Here is a 20726-nt window from a genome sequence, read left to right as displayed (position 1 = left end):
CCATCCCTGAAACGTGATGGCTTCCCAGACGCTCTATGGCCTTTGGGCAATAGATCCTCCCACATTTTGGGCCAGAAAGGAAACAATATATCACCTCCGGCGGAGGGTATCTCTAGCGGCTTGAATTCAGTTTGTTAATAATAGTATTACGTGGACTGGCTTTCCGGCATCTCAGGATGAAATGGTAGAAGATAAGAGTTATCGAATTTTTTGAAAAGAAAAAGTCCGAGATACGTTATGGATCATGTCATAATGAAGAGTGGTTCATTGCCTAAGCGCAGCCTGCCATTTACTAAAGCGATAAGTGTGATAAGAAAGAGCCATTGTAGAAATAGAGAAGCGAATAACTAGCGGCCTAGTAATATCATAAAACTTCATGTGAGAAAACCTGCCTTGCCAATCCTGATCAAGTTGTCATCTCCGGCCCTCGGAACCGAAGCATCATCAAATTTGAATCATTCCATCCCGCCACTTCCTTATTCCCAATTCCAGACCCCTGAAGCTCGCAACGCCGTGACTGATAGTCAGTCTCGGGTAGACACAATTGGTCAAGCCCGTTCCGATCCAGTTTCGTTCCAAGAAATCAAACCAAGCCATACCTTGAAGATGAAGAACATCTGCTTTCAGTCATCAAAGAGCAGGGGCGGTTGCGGCAAGTGCTGTTACGACACCTGCCGCAGTCAGAACGCCGCCGCCGAAGAAGTACCCAGCCTTGCTCAAGAAGCTTCGCAGACGCTTAGGGGGAGGAGGTGCTCCCAAGGTGGGCTCTGCAGCAACGGGAACAGTCGTGGGTTGCTCGGCAGCTGTTTCCACCCCGGTTACCATGTTGTTCATAGCCGCCTCGATGAACTCCTCATGAGGCGTGAGAGTCGATATCTCATTTGCTTTGCGCTTTGGAGACGTCACTGCCTGTGGTGTATCCTCAGGCTCGGTAGGGGCGGTCAGTGAAGAGCCCAGCTTGCTTTGCTGGAACTGATAAGCGCTCGTCATGTCAAGCTCAGGAGCTTCTGTTGCGTCTGTGACGGAGAAAATTTGAGGACTGTTGAGGAACTTCTCTCCAGAACTAGACCAGGCCGACTTGGGGGTTTCGTTCACCGGCTCTGGCACGGGTGCTGCATCGATCACAACATTGTACGGGAGTTTTGAAGTAGATGGCTCGGCAGAAATCGCAGGCGGTTCGGGGACCTGGTTGCGAGGTTGGACCGGGATCATGTCATGGTCTTGCTCGTGGCGACGCATGGTTGCCTTGTTGGCCTCCCTTGCCGCGAAGAATTCAGTCTTGCCAGTGGTCTCTCCAAGGGCTTCAGCAGAGGGGCCATCATTCTGGGAGAACGCCAGAGACTCCGTGGCAGCGACGCCCCTCTTGGGAATGCTCAGGGCCCGCTCCCATGAGCAATGAAGTGGTGCCACCCCCTCGCATTGAATGAGGTCTGTCGGTGCAGACATGTGCAGTTGCTGGGGTTTCAGGCCGGCTACGAAGGGATTCTCATTCTCGACATGCGTGTCTGCAGGATTCAGAATCGACGGCAGCCTGAAGTCGTTCTGCCTCCCCTGCTCTTCCAGTCCCTCGTAAGGTATGATAGAAGAGAGTGATGGCATAGGCGCGGGGAAGAACTGGCGACCAGTATCGGGCTGGGGGTAGTAGTTCGTGTGTGGCATGCTGGGCATTTGTTGCGATTGCGTAAAGGCAAGAGAGGGGCCCTGGGTTTCCCAGGCGGCTGCCATGTCCCTGTCAGGTTGAGAACCATAGTTGTCATTGTCATCGTTCATCTGGCTGTCTTCAGGCTCGTCGTAGCTCGGACCTTCGATCAAGAGCTCGTCCTCGCTCTCGCTCTCACTTTCGCTGTTGCTCTCATCTTCGGCATCCAGATCATCTTCAGCGTCACTGCGGTCCGACATTTCGGAATCACTCAGGCAAATGTCATCATCGTAAGAGTCGGGCATCTCTGAGGGTTCTTCATCGGGATAACTTGCCGACTCGTCGTCGTAGGAGTCATCGTAGGAGTCATCCGATTCGGAGTCCGAGGCGAAGACAAGAGGAAGCTTCGAGTCCATTCTATGACTGGAAGGCATATCCTCGTCTTCTTCGTCTTCGTCATGCGGTGCGTCCAGCTCAAGCGTCACCTCCTGATCTTGCATGACCTTGGGAAGGGGTTCGGCGAGCTCATTTTTGTCCTTCGGGATATCCTCGTCGATGACAATTGGGGTCTCAGCTTGTGCACCTCCGCGAGATTCGTGAACAGGAGAGTCGACGGTGAGATCGATAGAGCTATGAGGAGGCAGGAAGCTGGGGAAGGAACCGCCCGGGCCTGTAGTCAACTTAGGCATCTCTATCTTGCGAATCTTCTCAACGGTGGCGCGGATATCGTCCATGGTGGACATATCTTCATCACTACTTTCCGAGTCGGAGTCATCGGGGACTGAGAAGGAGGGGCGGCCGCTGAGTTGACCGGAAGCTTTGGCCTTGGCCAGGTGATCGAATTCCCAGTCTACCTGGATGGTGCAAGGCGGAAAGAGGTCGTTGGATCGTTGAATGTCGATGCCAAATTTGAGAACATCACCCCGGGTCAGCTCCTTCGCGGCATGTAGAGGCAGCTTTAGAGAGTTGTGATAGGTTCCGTGAAGTGAGCCGATGTCTTTGACGAAAAGCTTCTGTTCGTTGTACTAGCAGTCAGCGTAAGGTAATGACGGCCAGCTACAGTAGATCACGCACCTTGTGGTACCAATCGACGGTGATTTTGGCATGCTCGCGACTCATGACCGGGCTGTCAAAATAGCAGTTATCGGCTTTGGCCTCGAGGTTGCTAAACCGTTTGCTGGTACGGCCGATTTGCACGACGCTTGGGTTCTTTTGCTCAAGTGTGATGCGTCGTTCGGGATATTGGAAATCGAGGTTGGGATGTTGAACCGAAACGGTCAGGAGCACTAGAGAATGAGTTAGTTAGGCTTATCATAGAGAGGGGCACGCGAGGTAGGAGTGTCAAGCTTACCGTCCTCTGCCTGGGGTTTAGCGCCCGTCGCCATCTTGATGCCTTCTCGACCGTATCGTGGTCTGGCGAGAGTGGGTTGGAGAGAATGACGAGAGCAGCGAGGCTCTCGGACTGACTGGCTGGCCAAGTCAGCGTGCGTTGGGAAGCTTGTGTCGGTATCAGCGTCTGCCGTCCGAATACGACCGAGCTCAGGTCGATCGAGGTTGGGACGAGGGGACTTGTTGGTATCGAAGGTGGGAATCTGTCTTCGAAGCCCAAGATGTTGCGGTGTATGAGGGAAAAATTCGCTCAAAGTAGACCGCAGTTCTTCACGGGCTGAAGTTAATAAAACGGGCATGGAGAAGGCGGGAGGGAGGCAGAAAGGTAAGGCAGGTGCGATACAGTGTAAGTTGGAGGTCGAGGGCGCCGAGGTGGGTGAAGTGGGGCAGGAATCCGGAGGTGGCACCGTGCTGTCACTGTTCGGTATCAGGCAGTCGCGGCAGTGCAGGCGGCGATAACGCCTTATCGCACTTGGCTTGGTGCGCGGAAGGGGCAGGTTGCAGGGGAGTATCGGGGGTCTTGGGCAGGTGCAGTGGGGAAATGGGAGGCACCTTGCGCTGGCGGTGGGTTGGTGGGGTTAGGTTATCAGCAGCGAGGCCGTGAGGTCCGAACACTCCCGTACACACGTCCACTTACCTCGATAGCGGTAAGTTACCTTAGCTACCTTACCTTAGGTGGGTAAGGTAGTGTCGAAGCTGATAAGGGTGAGGTGGAAAGTGGAGGGGTTAAAGTGACTGAGGTGAAGGGTGAAGCTGGGAAGTGAGACCACCTCACATCGAGTACCAAAGAGTAGGTACAAGGTCTGTCTGCCTGCGAACAATGAGATTTGACGGCTCGAGTTCCGATCGTTCAGGAAAGAACCTCAGGTAGGTAGTTATTGCCGCCCAGGCTGCCCTGAGGAAGAGAGTTGAATATTGAATGTTTGGGCAGCTTAACACCGATAGTAAGGTAGTGAACCTAATTGCGATATGCGTTGCCTCGAATGGTCCGCCAGAGACGAGAGGCACAGTGCGTGTCTGAGATCAGGCTCGGGGCGTTCCAATTTAGTGATGACGGGATTAGGAAAGAGGGGCACCACACACCTCAGACCTCAGACCTCACCACATGGCACCTGACAGCTGGAATGTGAAGGAGGCCAGCGGGGTTAAGGTAGCAGATGTACATACCTTGCCTTGCCTCAAGTTCTCAAGATAGAGAGGAGTGGGAAGCATCGCAGTCGGTGTACCTAGCTGTCGCAGGAGTCGGAGCCTACCTCTGAATACATCTACAACAGTCACAAGTGGCCTCTCGCTATGAAGAGAGACCACCCAGAGCGTGCCCCAAGGGCCAAGGTTTGGTTTATTAACAAGGTTGTGCCGATATTGAGAAAGGCCCACTCTCTGGTGTAAGTAAGTAGCTATTCACGCTTGTGACTTTCATGGCTTTCTCATCAACACGGTTGAACACCTCGCCTGAGAAAAGCCATGCCAGCTTCTGAAAGATGATCCTCGAAATTGGGTATGAAGGTAAGCGGAGCAGCTGCTACTGTCCACGTCGCCGAGCCCAATATGCGCAAATACGCTCTCTTTCTGTTATGCTTTGAATAAATCCCAAGGTATCTGTCTACCTTCTCTGCCGAATCAACCTAACCCTGTATATCTTTTTTTGGCCTCAGAAAGCAGACCTCAAGGTGTCAAGGTGCTTTGCTCCATGTTTGCCTGAGGCGGACGATACCGTCGTGCTTCGCCTGAGGCCTACTGGCCATCATAACTAGGAGTGCATGACAGCAGTTTGTCCTGCCTTGTTGAAATAATGTCTGACCATAGGGCCAGATCGGGCTGCATCTGCTCACCTGTCACCGGGTGCCCTGAGTTGCCGGAAACTGTCACTGGTGCCGTTCATGCCCCCATCTCTAACAAAAGCCATCAGGTACATAGGGACGAGCTGAGATCCTGGCGAATCTGGTTAGGCGGCGGATGAAGAGAGACCAGGGATTGGGGGGGATTCACTGGCGCCGCCCGCGAGTGTCTAGACTTGGAAACGGTCAGATGATGCCGCCTGGATTCACATTCGCCTGTGTCTGTTTCCCATCCCGAGTGGCCCCATTTTCTCCAATACCTCCTTACCTAAGATAACATACATTCATCCATGGATTCTCTTCTCCCTCGGATGCGGAACACTACGGTTTGGCGGGCAGAAGTTCAAGAGTGAGTGGAGGACCACACTCCGTGACTCCGTACGCAACCAAGGACGGCGGGATGATCTGCTTACAGGGGTATCTCCCAGGAATGCGCGAGCGGACAGACCACGCCCACTTTGCCCCCACAGGAAGACATCATCCTGGAGTCCTTGACCTCGGGCGTGTGGAGTGACAGAAAGTTGACTGATGTGAGAAATGGAGGGGCAAAATGCAGCCTGATGTCTGGATTTTTGTTTGCCGGATGTTTTGCTGCTGCTGCTGCCGCCGTTCCTGTCTGTCTGTCTCCTCCTGCTTTGTCCCCGAGCTCAACCTTGCATCCAGCTGCGTGTCTCGCCCTACACACGATTGAAAAGTCTCTTTCGTCATTCGTCATCCACAACGCTCGCTCGCTCTTTTCTGCAATCCCTGTGCAACACCCGACAGGCATCATAGGTGAATCAAGGGTTCCCTCTAATGAAATGTGAATGCCACCCTCTTTCTTCTATTGCTACCACCCACCACCTTCACTACTCTTCTCCGACCCTCCGCAAACTTTTTTTTTTTTTCCATCCACCGTTGCCCTAATTTAAATCCCCAAGCTTCTCCTCACATCTGAAAAGACGGTCTAGTGACTCACAAAGTCCATCTTTCAGTTTCCAGTTCCCGCGGTTTCCAAGGACCTTGCCTTGAAACCCTCTCAAATCCTCGCCGAGCCGCTGGACAATCACCAACCTGTGCGGCTCTAGACCTATCTCCAGAACCTCAACATATTCACCTTTGCGTCTCGACCTATCTCCGGATTTTCTCCCAGACCTATATATAGAGGCCGAATACCACCCATGGATTGTTGGAGCAAGACACAGAACACAATTAGAAGCAACACCATCTTCAAAGAAACGCCACCGCGCTACAAGCACAGAAGGTCCTAGACCCTGATAATCACAAATCAGGCAACCCCTACATATACAGGTCTTCTCCCACGAGAAGTTCCGCTCACAGCAAGCAACCAACTCTCTCTCTCACACACACACACACACACTCTCTCTCTCTCTCTGCTCTACACACCACTCTTACACACAAAGCCTTTCTTACACCGTCAGTCACCATGCACGACCTCAGACTCAAGGTTCTTCGTGAGAGCGGCAAGACCGTCTCCAAGAAGGCCAAATCACGCCCCGAGTCCGCTCGCGCCTCCATGAGAAACTCACCCAACGTCTCGCCTGGCCACTCTCAGATCAACTCCCCGGCACATTCGCGCGCCGGTAGTCGCTATGCCTCAGAAGACGAAGGCAGCGACTCCGACTACGACGACGGCATGACCATGAGCACCCTGTCAAATCACTCAGACACCGCTTTGGACGAGGCAACGGAACCCAACTGGGCACAACTACTACAGGATCGCATCGTCGAACTGCAAGATCGCAAGCGGACAAATACCCAGAGGCGCGAGGCCACATTGATATCCTACCTGCACCTTGTGAAACACCACTACGGCGGCCGCCAAGTCAGCAACTCCCTGGACGACATCGTCACGGCGTTGATGAAAAACACCAGGTCCGGAGGCAGCTCCCTCGAGCGCCTCACGTCCTTGAAGTCTCTCTCAGCTACGCTTCTCACAACGCCATCAGACTCCCTGTTCGACGACATCTACCCGCAACTCGAGAAGACCCTCGAAGACGACGACGACAACGACGTCAAGGCAGCCGCGATCTGGGCCATGGCAGTCACAACAATGTACGGCGGCGGAGGCGAAGAGTCAGCAAGCGAGCTCCTCGAATACCTAGTCACCATCGTCGAAAGCGACGGCGAGGCCGTCGGCGCAGCAGACAGCGGCGACGTCGTCACCTCCGCCCTCGAGGCCTGGGCCTTTGTCGCCAGCCAAGTAGACGACATCACCGAAAACGTCTACTCCGCCATCGAAGCCTTCGTAGAGCAGCTCGACAGCACCGACGTCGAGGTCCAAGCGAGCGCCGGCTTCAACATCGCCTTCATCTTCGAAGCGGCGCGCGATCACGAGGAGGAGACGGGCGAGCCGATGAACCTGCAATACGACCCCAAGAAGCTCATCGCCCTCATGGCCGAGGCATCCAAGCCCTCGGTCAAGCAAACGGCGCGCAGAGACAGAAGACACCTGCGCAAGCAATTCGCCAGCATCGTGTCGTCTCTCGAACACGGCAAGGGACCTGGCTACTCCAGCGCGAGCCGTCCGGCCTTTAACCCGCACACGGGCGGCACCAAAGCCGATCCTGGCGCTGGCCGCAGGGGCGACGACGACGAGGAGAACCGCGCGTTTGGATACCGCGAGAAGCTTCGCCTTGGGTCTACAGTCGTCCTCATCGACTCGTGGTCTCTCATGGCGCGCGTTGAGGCGACGAAGACGATTCTCGGAGGCGGTTTGCCCACGCACTTCAACGACAACCCTACTGTTGCGGAGCTGTTGGATAACGCTGAGACGGAGGAGGCGGCGGCACAGCTGTACGCGGTGCGTCCCAACAAGAGTGCGAAGCACATGAGGAGGTAGAAAGGCATCGTTTGCGTATGAGCAACGATGGGGATAGGAGGAGAAATGGGACGGGATGGGAGCTGCTTCCAGAGCAGAATTGATGGAAAGAGAATTGCATTGCATGCTTCTTTTCCTATGTACAGGTTCACGATAGAGCATCACGGTCCAAACAAAAGGATACGAAACGCATGGTTTTCGAGGCATTTTCCTACTTGATTGCGAACGAGGCAGAAGATACCACAGAGCGGAGGATCCTCGTCGCAAAAGTACACTTAGCCTACATTATTGGGAATTCACATGATTGATACCTGAAACTACATTTTATTTTGACTTTGATGATGTTTTCCTGCTTTCTTCATTATTCTAATCCACCGGGTTTTCAAACCAGAGAATCACGCCTCCGGTACACAACGGCTGCAATCACCCGCCAGGGGGGGGGGCGGCGTTCACATGTTGCACAGCAGGTTCGATCTACGGCCTGCCATTTGATGTTGCGTTGATGGTCGGGTACGGGCGAGAATGGAGGGGCGAAACACAGGGATGGAAGCGAGAGGACGGTAGTTAAGCGTCCATGGTTGATGACAAATCAGGAAGCTTAAATTGCTTTACATGAGTAGATACGGAAGAAATCACTCAATGTGTCCTTGAGGGCAACGGGTTCGGGTGGCATTTAGTTCACGGGTCACGGTGAGGCGGCAACAAACGGAAGGTGATGCTCCCCCATTTGGGACGTCGCGGAAGTGAGAGCGTAGGTCAACTATCCGTACGTACGGTAAGATGAGTGAGTATCCGTACATGTACGACAGACTGCTTTGGTGGATTTCCCGTCCAGTTCACTTGCGGGACAACTGCAGAGATGGGGGCAGCGATGCAGTTCCATGCCTCGCAGTAGGTAATCAGAGTCGTGAGAGCCCCGAGAATCTAGAGATGCAGTGGGCTATATCCTCGGCTTGAACCTATCTAAAGCACGTATGTCACCCAACGTGCCAACTTACCTTTCAAACGGGCGAGGTCGGGGGAAAGAAGCGGGATGACCGGCATGAGCCGCCGACCCCAGACGGAGAGAGAAGGAGGTTCATCGAGTCTGGATCGTCCCCTAAGCCCCCGTTCGAGGTGGATTGTTGCGCTTTCGCCACCGTCGGCTGCTTGGGTGGTTTGGGGTACGTGGACAAATCGGACTATTTTGTTTGCTTCGAGGGCTCGGGGGTCGAAGTAGACGGGGAGTGTGAAGTACGGGTTTCTTTGGTTCACCGTTTCGCTTAGTTGCAGTGGCGATTTATCCGTACTCTGCTGTTTCAACTACTGTACTTATCTGCATACTCAACTTTTTATACTGAGGCAGTGAGGCAGTGAGGCAGTGATGAGAGGGATGGGAATCGGCACATCGGATAGCTGAAATATCGTGTCCCCGTGTGGCAGCAGCGTCCGTGTGTTTCTGGGGAGGGGAGGGCCGCGGCTTGTTCTTGTGAGATGACGTACGAACGTCATTCGATGTTGGAACAAGGAGCTCGAGCTTGGGCTCAAAGTGAAAAGGTCCCAGAGGGCAGAGGCAGCCTGATAGGAAAGTCTCAGTCGTTGCCCGGTTCACAAGACGGCGCCGTCCGCAATAGACGGGCAGAAATGTTTCAGACGTTTTACTATCCAAGTCCATCAACTCCTTCATGTTCGTACGAATACAAATGAATAGTCAGATCGAAAGGTGCTGTCAAAGGTGTCACTCACGGTCCGGCAAGGTTCCCCGTGTCAATTTTATTTTCGGTTTCCCTCGAGAGGCTATTTCTCTCGTGGCGCCCTGAACGATGATATACCCTTGTCTAGTGGATGATCGGTATCCTCCCGTCGCCCAGCCAAAAAAGAAGTGGTTGAATCCACTTGGCTCTATCCGTTAAGGAAACATCATTGGGAGACGCCCACAACGCCCGAGCCAACCCACGGAAGTTCCACCTCTTTTTTTTTCTTTTTGCTGTGGGGGCCCGGTTTCCAGGGGATCCCGTTTGAGCAAAAAGTGGACGAGGTGACAGAAAGTGGGAAAAGCCCGTCCCGATGGCGTCTGGCGTCTAAATTGCATTTTGCGAAAATGATCGGAGGAAGACGAAGAGAGGGGGGGGGAGAGGGGGAAGAAATGCTTGGTCAACCTTGTTTCGTACGGAAGGGATACGGGTACATTGAAGAGAAAGAGGGCAAAGTTGCGGTTCTTTGTGGTAATGAACGATTGTGTGATTATCTTTCTATATTGGTCGAGGGGCTGGGAGAGTGACTGGGGGTTGAGAGTGTTTCGGAGCGATAGACAAGGTTATGGGAAAGGCATCGAGATATCGAAGCAACCCCGGTACCTTATGATGGATATCTGAACATAGTGAATGGGTATCATATCGAGATACCCGTACCAGTACAGATACTCCGTAGGTAATCGACAAAGACAACGGCCACTGGCCAGAGTACCTAAGAACCGTTTTGGAGACGCAGGGTCAAGGTTCCAACGCTGAGCAAACGGCTGCGCGGGACGACCTAACGGCGGTGAGGAATCGGACCTCTAACAATGCTGCGTTTGACCGAGTTCAAACAGCTAAAAGAGTACCTTGGCCGTACCGAGTAGACGTGACATGGGGGCCCAAAGATGTGTGGTGCATTCTATCCCGCTGAGTGGTTCCAGGCCCGTTGCAACAACTACCCTGAGAAGGACTGCACATGAGGGCAACGGTAACAGACTTGACACACTCAGCTCGTTACCTTCACTCAACGAGTACTGTGAAGGAGGAGGTATGGGAGGATGTAAGGCACCTTGGGTTACCTCGAACAACTTGAGAAGTTGAGAAGCGTGCAGGACGCTCTGCAGGCCTGCAGGGACCCGATTTCCCACACGCCCCAGGCCTGCGGCGGCAATTGGCCCGTCGCGGCATGCCTCTGGTGCCTCTTAAGCTCCTTTCGGGAAGCGAGCGAGGAACAACTCATCAACCATCTCCACCCTGTCGCGGCATCACACTTGGGTGAATGGACCAATCTTTTGTCTTTTTCCTCGGGTTTGATGCTTTCTCTCGACTCTCACGTCAACTCCCAGAGATCCGTGGATTTATCGTGGCGGTTGAGACGAGTGAGGGTAGGTATGTGTGCTGTGTGCTGTGTGTGTGTGTGTGTGTGTGTGTGTGAGAGTGTGTGTGTGTGTGTGTGTGTGTGTGTGTGTGTGTATGTGTATGCGGAGCGGGTTGGCACTTTGGGTTGCTTGGTCGCACCGCTCATCTGGCGACTTTGCGCCCTGCTTGTCATCTGCTGGTGCTCGTTGCTGCGCCGGCCTCCAATAAGACCTAGCAAGTCTGCTCCGTAGGTACCTTAAGTAACTCCGTACGGATAGGTTGTGTTAGCTGTTGCCGTCCCTTGTCCAGTCTTCCCAGCCCAAAGACCCAAAACCCGGCCCAGCCCAGCCGCTCCCGCGCTCACGTTGCCGTCATCCTCGGTACTACTTGTATACATCAGTTTTCCACCAACAAATGATGTGATCTGCTTGTATCTGATTAACACAACAGGTGCAGCAGGTCATTGAGGTCAGCTTGGACGGGAAGGACATCCCAGGCACATCCCAAGTCCACAGCAGAGCCCGACGAAGCGTTCCCCCCTCTCGACCGCACTTCCCTGTCCGTTTGGGCTGGCCTGTGTGCCTGTCTGTTGTCACTTGTGTGCTTCTCTGTGTGTGCATCTTTCCAGGATGTCTGTCAGTCTACTCGGCCTGCCTGCATCATCCAAGATTGTCGCCTGTCCATCGCCTGTCGCCTCTATCTGCTTACCCCCCCTCCCCCCGGCTTGTCTCTTTCTAAGCTCAAGATACCTTACCTGCTGCCCTCTTACCTTTGCTCAGCTATTATCGATCCCGCCCGTTTGCTATATTCGACACTGCTTTCGATAATATTCTTTTCGCTGGCACCCGATATCATTCACTACTCGTACCTTGCCTCGAACCAACACACCTTTGTTTCGTTCCGTTTCGCCGGTACTTGTTTCTCCTCTGCGAACGCCAAAAGCGTCGGGACTTGGTGAAAGACAAAAAAGACGACGACGGCGCCACACACGGATAGAAATTAAGGCCAAAGACAAGTCGGTAGACCCCTGGAAGCTTACCTGCCTCTCTTGTTCAGCTCCCAAGAAAGATCCGCAAACTGGGGCAAAAACATCGCCGGGGAAAAAAACAACACCCAAGCAACGGCCTGACCCCCCCCCCCAGCCACCCCAGTTTGCGAACCTCACACCTTCGCCTCACCCCTCCACCACTCTCTCACCACTTGGCCTTCCCTCCTTTGCGCCCTCCAAATCTGAGCTCCTTCTCGCCATTCAGCTGTCCCTTCGACGTTAATCCGGAATGTCCAACTAACATCGTTGCTTTTTTTTTTTCTTCTTCTTTTTCGGTCCCATTTGCGCATTGCGTGTGTGGCATAAGCGGCCACAGGTCTGTCTCTCTGTGTTTTTCTTCCTTCTTTGGGGGATATTCCGTTCGCTGCCTTCGCAAACATCGCCGAACCGCAACGGCTTTCTCTCTCTCTCTCTCTCTCGCGCGCGCGCTCTCGCCCAGTGTCTCGCAGCCAGGTGTGAAAGCTCGTACGGATACAGCTTGTTTCGCCCAGCCCGCCCAGTTTTTTTCTCCTCCCGCAGCAACGAACTGCTCCTCATGTCTTGACGGCGACTGCACCCACAACAAATCCTTGCCCACCTTGGACGGCAGCCGGCAAATCCACCCACCGTCTCCTCTCCTCTCCTCTCCTCTCCTCTCCTCACCTCACCTCACCTCACCTCACCTCACCTCTTCTCTTCTCTTCTCTTCTCCTTCTTTCCTTGATCGAGGGAAAGGACGAGATCCAAAATAGAGGTGTGAGCCGCTGATCGAGGCACTCGTCATCCGCGCCCGCGCATCAACAGCCTCTCCGTCGCCGAGGCCTTCGAGCATCGCACCACAATGGGTGTTGACTCGAATAAGCCTCCTCCACTTCCTGCCCCGACCGAAACCGACTCCGTCACCCCCACCGAGCTGGAGACCAATGTGTCCAGGCCAAACGACGAAGCTTCCCACTACTCTCTGCCCGACGACGGCACACCCGTCACCATAAAAACTCGCGGTCACAGCGCCAATCGTTCCCAGACGTCGCTCCTCATTGAGTATTTCGAGGGTGGCAAGCCTGGCCCCGAGGGAACAGTCGAACGCAAACCCAGCGTCCGCGTGCGCCTGACCCCGTCCAAGAAGCACCGCGGCGACCACATTCAAATCACCGAGACCAGAAGCAACACCCGCAAGACCTCGCTGACCCGCCGTGTGCCTGCGCCGTCCACCACAGGAACCTCCTCGCACCTCGACGTTGAAGCTCTCGAGGGCGAGGACGCCGACAGCATGCGGTCCTACGCCTCCGCTACCGAGGAGTCCAATGTGTCGAGAAACCCAATCGACATAGAAATTGACCGCGGCGGACGGCGTCGTCGGCCGGCTAGTCCTCTGATTCCCGATGCTGATGCTCAGTCTTCTTACCTGGCTCCCAACATGTCCGACATCTCGGCAATTCCCCAGGACAGCTTCCTCGATGGAAATTCTGGCTCAACCGTACTAACAAAGAACTCTGAAAGGCGTAGCAAGAGCACGTCGCGGGGTAATGAGCTGGCGGCCGGTGTTACAGGCGCATTGGCCGGCGCCGCGATAGCTGATCATGCAAAGAGCAGTAGGAGCAAAAGACACAGCGGCGAAAGAAAAGTGTCGGGGGAAAGATCGTCAAGAGACAAAGATCGCAAGCACCGTTCGAGCAAGAGTCGGACAAGCAGTGTCAGCGAGAAGCAATCGGAAGGAACGCGATCACCCCGACGACGTTCCAGTCGGGGCCATGTTGACTCTGTTTTATCTGGGGCAGATTCCAGTCTTTTATCATCGAGCATTTCTCCCAGCCACCGTTCCTACGACCAAAGCTCGGTTCGCTCCGGAGCTTCCAAATCGTCCATTAATAACCCGAAATTACTCGAAACGGTGGAGGATGCCATTCGTCGACTTATACTGCCGGAATTGAGCGCATTGAAGAGAGAGCAGAGCAAGCGCGAAAGCCGCCGCAGCTCCGTTACATCAACCGGAACAGGGACGTCTCTTTCTCGCGAAGATCTGGGCGTAGACAGACGCAAGTCCGCCGATAAGCGCAGCGAAGCCGGTCGCGACAGCCGGCATCGAGAACGCAGAGACCGAGAAGCTCGCCACGACTATGTTGACTCTCCCCGAAGTGTTGCAGGCGAATCAGTTGAAGAATCCTCCATTGTCTCCGTCGATGATACACCACGGCGAAGCGATGGCGCGCTCAAGGCCGCCGTTGGAGGGGCGGCAGCAGCTGGGCTCGCCGCTGCTGCAATGAACGCAGCATCACCGTCATCCGAGGATAGAAGGCAGCGGAGGCGCCGGCGCGCTGATGGCTCAGCTCGAAGCAGAAGTGTAGGCCGCGAGAAGTACGACGAAGAGTTCCACGAGGAAGAGGTCCCCGCCCCGCCAATGCCATTAATGAGCGAGATCAATCCCTCCGAAATGACGCGAACCTCAATTCTTTCGGCTGATACCGATCGGCCCCATTCCGCCATGGAGGAGAGAGCTTCTGTCCAGGAGGTTGCCAGGGGCAACGCCTCCCTTGGCTCCTCGCCTACGCCAACGCAACCAGCACCAATAACCAATTTGCAGCAGACTCTAGGCACGAAGCACGCCAACATTTCTCATGGCGATTTGAGAGAACTCTCTCGGACACGAACTGGAGATTTCTTGGAGCAGAGCGAGTTATCGGAGATCAGCCAAAGCCCTTCTTCACAAATCCGCGATGAATATGACGACTACGATGATCGAAGCCGTCTTACGGAGAGCGAAGCCGACTATGTGGATTCTGGCGAGTACGACTACTACAACACGCAGGATGTGCCGCCTCCATTGAAATACGTCCCTTATCAGCCAGAGAGGCGTGGGCTGAGCCCCATCTACAGTGTGTCCGGCTACACGGAGGCTGGTAGCGAAACGGCTGCCCAGCGTGACTCTAGGATGTCGCATGGGACCGCGTCGCCTACCAAGTCTCAAGCGTCTCACACCGATCTGAGAGCCTTCTCTCCAGCTTCAGTGCCAAGCAATGTGATGAGTCGGGGCTTCGATGAGCAGTCTGTGGATGATCGCAGCGTCAGAAGCAGCGGGCAAGACTACCGTAATAGTCAGTACACGGAGGGCAGCGAGATCGGAACTTCGACCGGCCAGGCCGTTCGCGGTATTGCTGCGAACCCTAACATCATCCATGTGCCAAATGGCGTCGAGTCCAACGTAGCCTCACTCGTCGACGGCTCAATGCTTGACTCTCAACTCACCACGGGTTCCGGATACGACTATAGGGACTCCCAGGTATCGTACGGCAACGAATCCAATCTTTCGTATGGGCCGGACTCGTACGTTTCGTACGCCAAAGACTCCAATGTCTCCTACGATGACCAGTCCAACATCCAGCCCCGTTCGCGGGACGTCAGCCCTGAAAAGCGATCCGTCGCCTCCCAGCGGGAGTTCTTCGAGCAACGTGAGCGCGAGAGCAGCCGCACCCCGACTTCGAGCCGCCAGAGCCACCGATCGAGAGAATTCGCTGGAGAGTACGACCTTGACGAGTATGGAAGAAAGGTTGCTCCTGCTCGGTACGGGAACTCCCCTTCTACGTCTACACGGCACTCCCCCACTGCCTCCGAGAAGGCGATTGCCGCGGGAGCTGTCGGCGCAGCAGCTGCTGCTCTCAAGGCTGCCAAGGACAAGACGAAGCAACCGACCGTGGAGGAGGTTGACGAGGAACATGCTGAAGAATGGGTTCCCGAAGGCGTCACAAGGAACAAGTCCTTCAAGCAGCGAGCGATGGAGGGCCGCGAGCCTGCAAACACCCCGGCGCACAGTGTCGACCGTCTCGACCTTGAGGACAAGCCCAAGATGGGTGCTAGTGCCATGCCGACCTTTGACGATCCGATGCCCGAGGTCGGCTACGTGGACGACGATGCTCTGACCAACCCGTCGCTGGTCCGCGAGCCGCTCGGAGGCAGCGACCACGACGATGGGGACCACTGGCCGGGCGACATAACCCCTCGCCAAGGCACGCCTCGCCAGAGCGACTACGATCAATCCTTCGAGGAGTACAACTCCGAAAAGCACAGCCCGCGCGGCCACGGTGGTTATGGGATGGCCGCTGCCGGTGCCGCCATGGGAGCCGCCGCCGGTGCAGCCATGGCTCACCACCGACAAGCCAGTGGAGAGCATGAGGACGAGTGGCGGCGCACGTCGGCTGAGCGGAAGCGTGATACTGTCATTACGAACCCCTATGATGGCGCGAGCCCCGTTGATCACCCGGACCTGCTTGGTGGCAGAGGATTCGAAGACTATGCTGCTGGGTACCACGCCAATAGTCCGGGTGGGCACAAGAATCTGGATGAGGGCTACATCTCGCAAGGTCCCGTTCACTCGCCCAATATGCAGCCCACTAGCAAGGCCATGATGCCCTTTGGCGATATGAACGCGGAAGACCCTTTCTACGCACCTCAACACTCACGGCACCTGAGTGGTCTTTCCCAGGGCATGAACTCGCCGCTGTATGATGCTGCCACTGGCAACGGTATCGACAGGATCGAATCCAAGGACATTATTGCTTTGATGCAACATGTGAGTAGCTTAGTATGAAATTGACAAGGAAATGGCTAACATACTCTCAGCTCATGGTCCGCGATGCTCAACGAAGCGCTCGTGACACCGAGATCCTCGTCACGCTGGTCCGCTCTGCGGCCGAAATGCGCAACTCTTTTGATGACCTCAAGAAACTTCTAGCCAACACCGAGGACGTTATCATCAAGGAGGTTCAGGAGAATACTGACGAAACGGTCAAGAACGCCGTCGCCGGTTCCCGTGCTTACCCTGGCAGTCTCCCTCGCTCTATCAAAGGCTACAGCGCTGCCTCTCAGAATAGCACCCTCGATGATACCGCCAAGAAGACCAACTTCTTCCGCAAAGCGCTCAAGGGCCTCGGCAATAAGGGCGCCAACGATCTCAGCAGAATCGAGGATATGCTCATGCAGCTACTGGGGGAGGTTGATACACTCAAGGCACAGACCATGAGACCCGGCATGGTTAGCGGCCGGCCATCTTACGAGAACCTCACCCCGGAGATGCAGTATGAGCAAGATCGGGGCTACGAGCCCGAAGGCCAGGCTGGCACCTCCAGTACTAGCCAGGGCAGTCACTCTGGGATGTCATCATTTGCTCAATCTCGCGGCCCTTCCAAGATGGCCTACGAACCCAACCGTATCAGCACCGTCCACGAAGATAAGGAGGAGGACTACATCTCCCAGAACAATTGCCATGAGCCACAGGGTATGCTTACGCCGACTCGGGAGTTCCAGCGTGGCGGTTCCGTGCCCTTGGGCACCCCTCCCCAGCCCATGGCCGCTCAGAACGCATCGTTGAGCAATGACAACACTCCAAAGACGGACAAGGGCAAGAAGCACAAGAGAGGGTCATCGAGTTGGTTCCCCAAGATTTCTCGGTGGTCTGAGTCGACGGCTACAAGCGTGAGCAAGGCTTTCCGCGGCAGCGGCTCGAGCAAGAAGGAACACGATGACGAATTCCTGCAACACCCTCCGTCCCGATCCGGATCCGATCTCCGATACGATGACCGATACCAGAATGACTTTGGTGGCAGTGACCAACTGCACTCTGGTTTCTCCCAGCAGGATCTCGCAGCTCCCCAAGCCCCGCACCTAGAGCCTCCTGCCACCTACATGACCCCGGAGGACCCCAAGTACAAGGCGCACCGCAACTCGGTCAATCTTCAACACCCCCAGCCTCGTCAAGGACAAACCGAGAGGTTCAAGGCTAACCTCGAAAGCCAAGCATACGACTACGACACACCAATGTCCCCCAGATCTGCCGACTGGGCAGGCTCGGCCACTAGCTTGCACCGCTTCCCCCCCCCAAATGCCAATAGCTATAGCAATAGCAATGGCTCCCCCGCGACGGGCGGTGACTACTACACCTCCTCCCCCGCCGGCCCACCCAGGCCGCCTAAAGAGCCCATGGATGAGATGACCCACACGCCCGCCAAGAAGCGCATCTCCAACTTGGCCTTGAAGAGCAGTCCCCTTCCTTACAACAGTGTTGAGAGTGGCTACGGTACCGGCCCTGGCACACATGCCGCCAGTACTAGCAACTACACCGGCAGCCCGAAGCCGGAGAACCGCAACCTCAGCGGTGCCCGTGGCATGCCTGCGCGTAGGCCTTCCGGGCCCCGGGCCATGACCCCCAAGAGTGCAGAGGAAGAAGCCGCCAGAGAGGAGCGACGTCGCAAGAGAGGTGAGCACGCTCTGCCAACAGCAATTCGATCCACAAGCTAATTAACTATCTAGACACCTTTGGCACTGTCGCTAGCAACGAGACCGACACCTTTTAGACAACAAAAAAAAAAAAGATTCCTCGCTACAGAGAATCGTTTGCGTACAACAAACAAAATAAGCACTACCACATGAGTTGATGCTACTGGATAGCTTCAACCACATGATCAGCTATAATCATTGAACATATTGGAAGCAGATTCTTTCATCTGCTATAGAGATGCAGCGGCAACCAACCAAAAAGAAGGGGAAAGTTGTACAGCCGCAGGGATGAAGCGGAAGGGGATGATGGGGTGGGATTTGGTTCGCTACTCAGCCTAACGACGACATGACACGCAATTGATGGCTTTTGCGTTTGAGCGATGTTTTCGAGGTGGAGGAGGGGGGGGGGGGATGGAACAACAGTACAGCATGACCTCAATTGAGCATGTTGAGTTGAGGCAGTGCCGAAGGAAGAAGGCATGGAATAGGTTTGGAACGCGCGACACAGTTGGTTGATACCACATTCTCGATATTGGGCTGCTGTGTTTTTTTCTTTTTCTTTTTTGAAGAGCAGCCGTGATGCATGGCAGATACCATTAGGGGTTTTGACTGTAATAGTAGTCGTGGATAATGGAACCTCTACTTCGCCCTGATGACTTTGATCAAACGATGTGAAGTGCATTCCCAGATGAAGGGGGCAGCAGAATTGTGAAATTGAAGGACATGAGGTTATTCCGTCATCAAAGCATAACTTGGGAATACAGGAAACGGCTTCCAGGGTCACACTCGTGCCCTTTACGATTTATCAACCATGATGACTGCAGCCGCAGTGCTATATCAAATGTAGTCGAGTGAGGTGGCTCTTTGTCTGTGGATTAGTAAAGCTCTCGCGCGCGCTGGCGCTGGGGCACAGGCGCAGGTTGGACGAAGTGCAAATGAAGGCAGGTAATTTGTCGTGCGGATAGGACGTAGGCATGCTGACATGTGAGGAAAGAAGCACGCCATCTTCACGGAAGATTCCGTGCATATCCCAATAGTACCTGGGAGTCAAGGTGAGTGAAGAGGGAGACATGTCTGGAAGACACGATGATGGAGGAATCGAGACCCGGTACTTTTTTATGTTTGTCCGACTGGATGGGTCGGAAAACTTGGACTGTGCTTGAATTAGAGTGCTTTGGAAATTCGGTTAACGTTAATAATGCGCGGCTGCCTAATCGATGATCTAGCCCGCGCGGGGGTAATTATCAATCCCACTATGGAAACCTCCATCTCAGGTAAACGTAAACGTAGTTAATGTTGGATGGAGGTATCCGTATCGAGCAATGCGTATACTCGTCCGCCTTACTGGCTACGCCCCTAGTGATGGTAATATGATGCGTAAGCCGGTACAAGATAGATACATTTCGAACGAGTCGTGAGGAATTGGCAGGAGGAAAAGAACATATAAAATGAAGAGGCATCGGATGGTCTCGAAGATGAAGAGGAGAGAACCTCGTCCAGCATCAGATCTCAAATAACACCAATATCCTCCGCCCTCTTCCTCCATCAACCTAGAATTCATATTCATATCAACTTCCCAAAGAAAACCCAACAATGTCCAACAAACCAATCCTCCTCATCCTCGGCGCAGGCCGCAACATCGCCGCCGGCGTAGCATCCCGCTTCTCCACCGCAGGCTACGCCATCGCCCTCGTCTCCCGCAGCTTCCCGCCCCCCGAAGGCGGCCCCACCGCCACCTCCGCATCCGCGCCGACCTCGCCGACCCGGCGCAGGTCGTCTCCGCCTTCGCCGAAACAAGGCGCCATTTCGGCGGACGGGCGCCGCGCGTGGTGGTCTACAACGCGGCTACCGTGAGCTCGCCGCCCGACGCGGATAACATGTTTAGCATGTTGCGTGAGGCGTACAAGAGGGATGGGACGGTGATGAATACCTCTGCGTGGGTTGCTGCTGGGGAGGTTGTCAAGGGGTGGAATGAGGCTGGTGGTGATGGGGAGGAGGAGGCGAAGAAGGGGAGGTTTATTTACACGGGAAACTTTTTGAACGAGACGATTTTGCCGTTGGCAGAGTATGTCACGCTCGGGGTTGGCAAGAATGCGGCGTGGTATTGGGTGAATGTTGCTGATGGGCTGTATAAGGCGTCCAAGGGGTGGAGGTTCTTTTATGCTGACGAGAGGAAGGAGGATGGGAGTTTTATTGGGGATACGCCTGGTCCTGAATCTAACGGGACGTTTTTACTTGGAGCTCGCTGAAGGTGCGCGGGATTTGCCTTCTACGGTTACTTTTGTCGATGGCAAGTATAAGAAGTTTTAGGCACTTCTTTTGGTGGGAGGTCAACCTTTTGTTTGCGAGGAGAGGTTGAACCGGAACCGGCCAGAATGATGAAAATCAAGATATCTTCAAAGTAAAATATTCCAAGTCTAGAATTCGGGACTGAAGGTTTTCCTTTTTAGCAGGATTTGACCGCTCAGAATGCAGATTTGAGCATGTGCCTGGAGTGTTTGTGAAAAAAAAGAAAGATCACAGTCGACTCGAACTCGTGAGCTCTACGAGGGGGACAAAAAACAAGCTATCCATGGCATTATGTAGGACCGTGAGCCAACATACGATAGAATCGTACCGCTCGGCCATCGACTACAACGGACGCTGCTTGTTGTGAATCACTCCTTCATTG

At 54.5% G+C, this 20726-nt stretch overlaps 5 protein-coding genes across 5 annotated transcripts; 3 read left to right on the top strand and 2 right to left on the bottom strand.

Moving 5' to 3' along the window:
- Positions 1-630: 630 nt before the first annotated feature.
- BDP81DRAFT_389585 (uncharacterized protein) lies at positions 631-3024 on the bottom strand (the record flags this gene model as incomplete). The annotated part of the gene is made up of 3 exons (XM_060587283.1): positions 631-2652; positions 2714-2925; positions 2991-3024. The coding sequence occupies 3 exons, from the start codon at positions 3022-3024 to the stop codon at positions 631-633; spliced, it is 2268 nt and encodes a 755-aa protein (XP_060450537.1).
- Positions 3025-6292: 3268 nt separating this feature from the next.
- On the top strand, positions 6293-7708 carry BDP81DRAFT_445310 (IFRD domain-containing protein; the record flags this gene model as incomplete). The annotated part of the gene is made up of 1 exon (XM_060591936.1): positions 6293-7708. The coding sequence occupies one exon, from the start codon at positions 6293-6295 to the stop codon at positions 7706-7708; it is 1416 nt and encodes a 471-aa protein (XP_060450536.1).
- Positions 7709-12629: 4921 nt separating this feature from the next.
- On the top strand, positions 12630-18132 carry BDP81DRAFT_445309 (uncharacterized protein; the record flags this gene model as incomplete). Its single annotated transcript, XM_060591935.1, has 3 exons — positions 12630-16352; positions 16403-18035; positions 18089-18132. The coding sequence occupies 3 exons, from the start codon at positions 12630-12632 to the stop codon at positions 18130-18132; spliced, it is 5400 nt and encodes a 1799-aa protein (XP_060450535.1).
- Positions 18133-19291: 1159 nt separating this feature from the next.
- On the bottom strand, positions 19292-19809 carry BDP81DRAFT_415835 (uncharacterized protein). Its single transcript, XM_060589485.1, has one exon. It carries the CDS (start codon positions 19620-19622, stop codon positions 19404-19406), a length of 219 nt encoding a protein of 72 aa, XP_060450534.1. The 5' UTR covers positions 19623-19809; the 3' UTR covers positions 19292-19403.
- An 18-nt stretch (positions 19810-19827) lies between these two features.
- BDP81DRAFT_415834 (uncharacterized protein) lies at positions 19828-20510 on the top strand. Its single transcript, XM_060589484.1, has one exon. The coding sequence runs from the start codon at positions 19933-19935 to the stop codon at positions 20302-20304; it is 372 nt and encodes a 123-aa protein (XP_060450533.1). The 5' UTR covers positions 19828-19932; the 3' UTR covers positions 20305-20510.
- Positions 20511-20726: the final 216 nt, after the last annotated feature.

This window comes from Colletotrichum phormii, assembly GCF_030913505.1.
Source record: "Colletotrichum phormii strain CBS 102054 chromosome Unknown BDP81scaffold_2, whole genome shotgun sequence".
Taxonomy (NCBI): domain Eukaryota; kingdom Fungi; phylum Ascomycota; class Sordariomycetes; order Glomerellales; family Glomerellaceae; genus Colletotrichum; species Colletotrichum phormii.
Note: the sequence above shows the minus strand (reverse complement) of the source record. Positions and strands in the feature narration are given on the sequence as shown.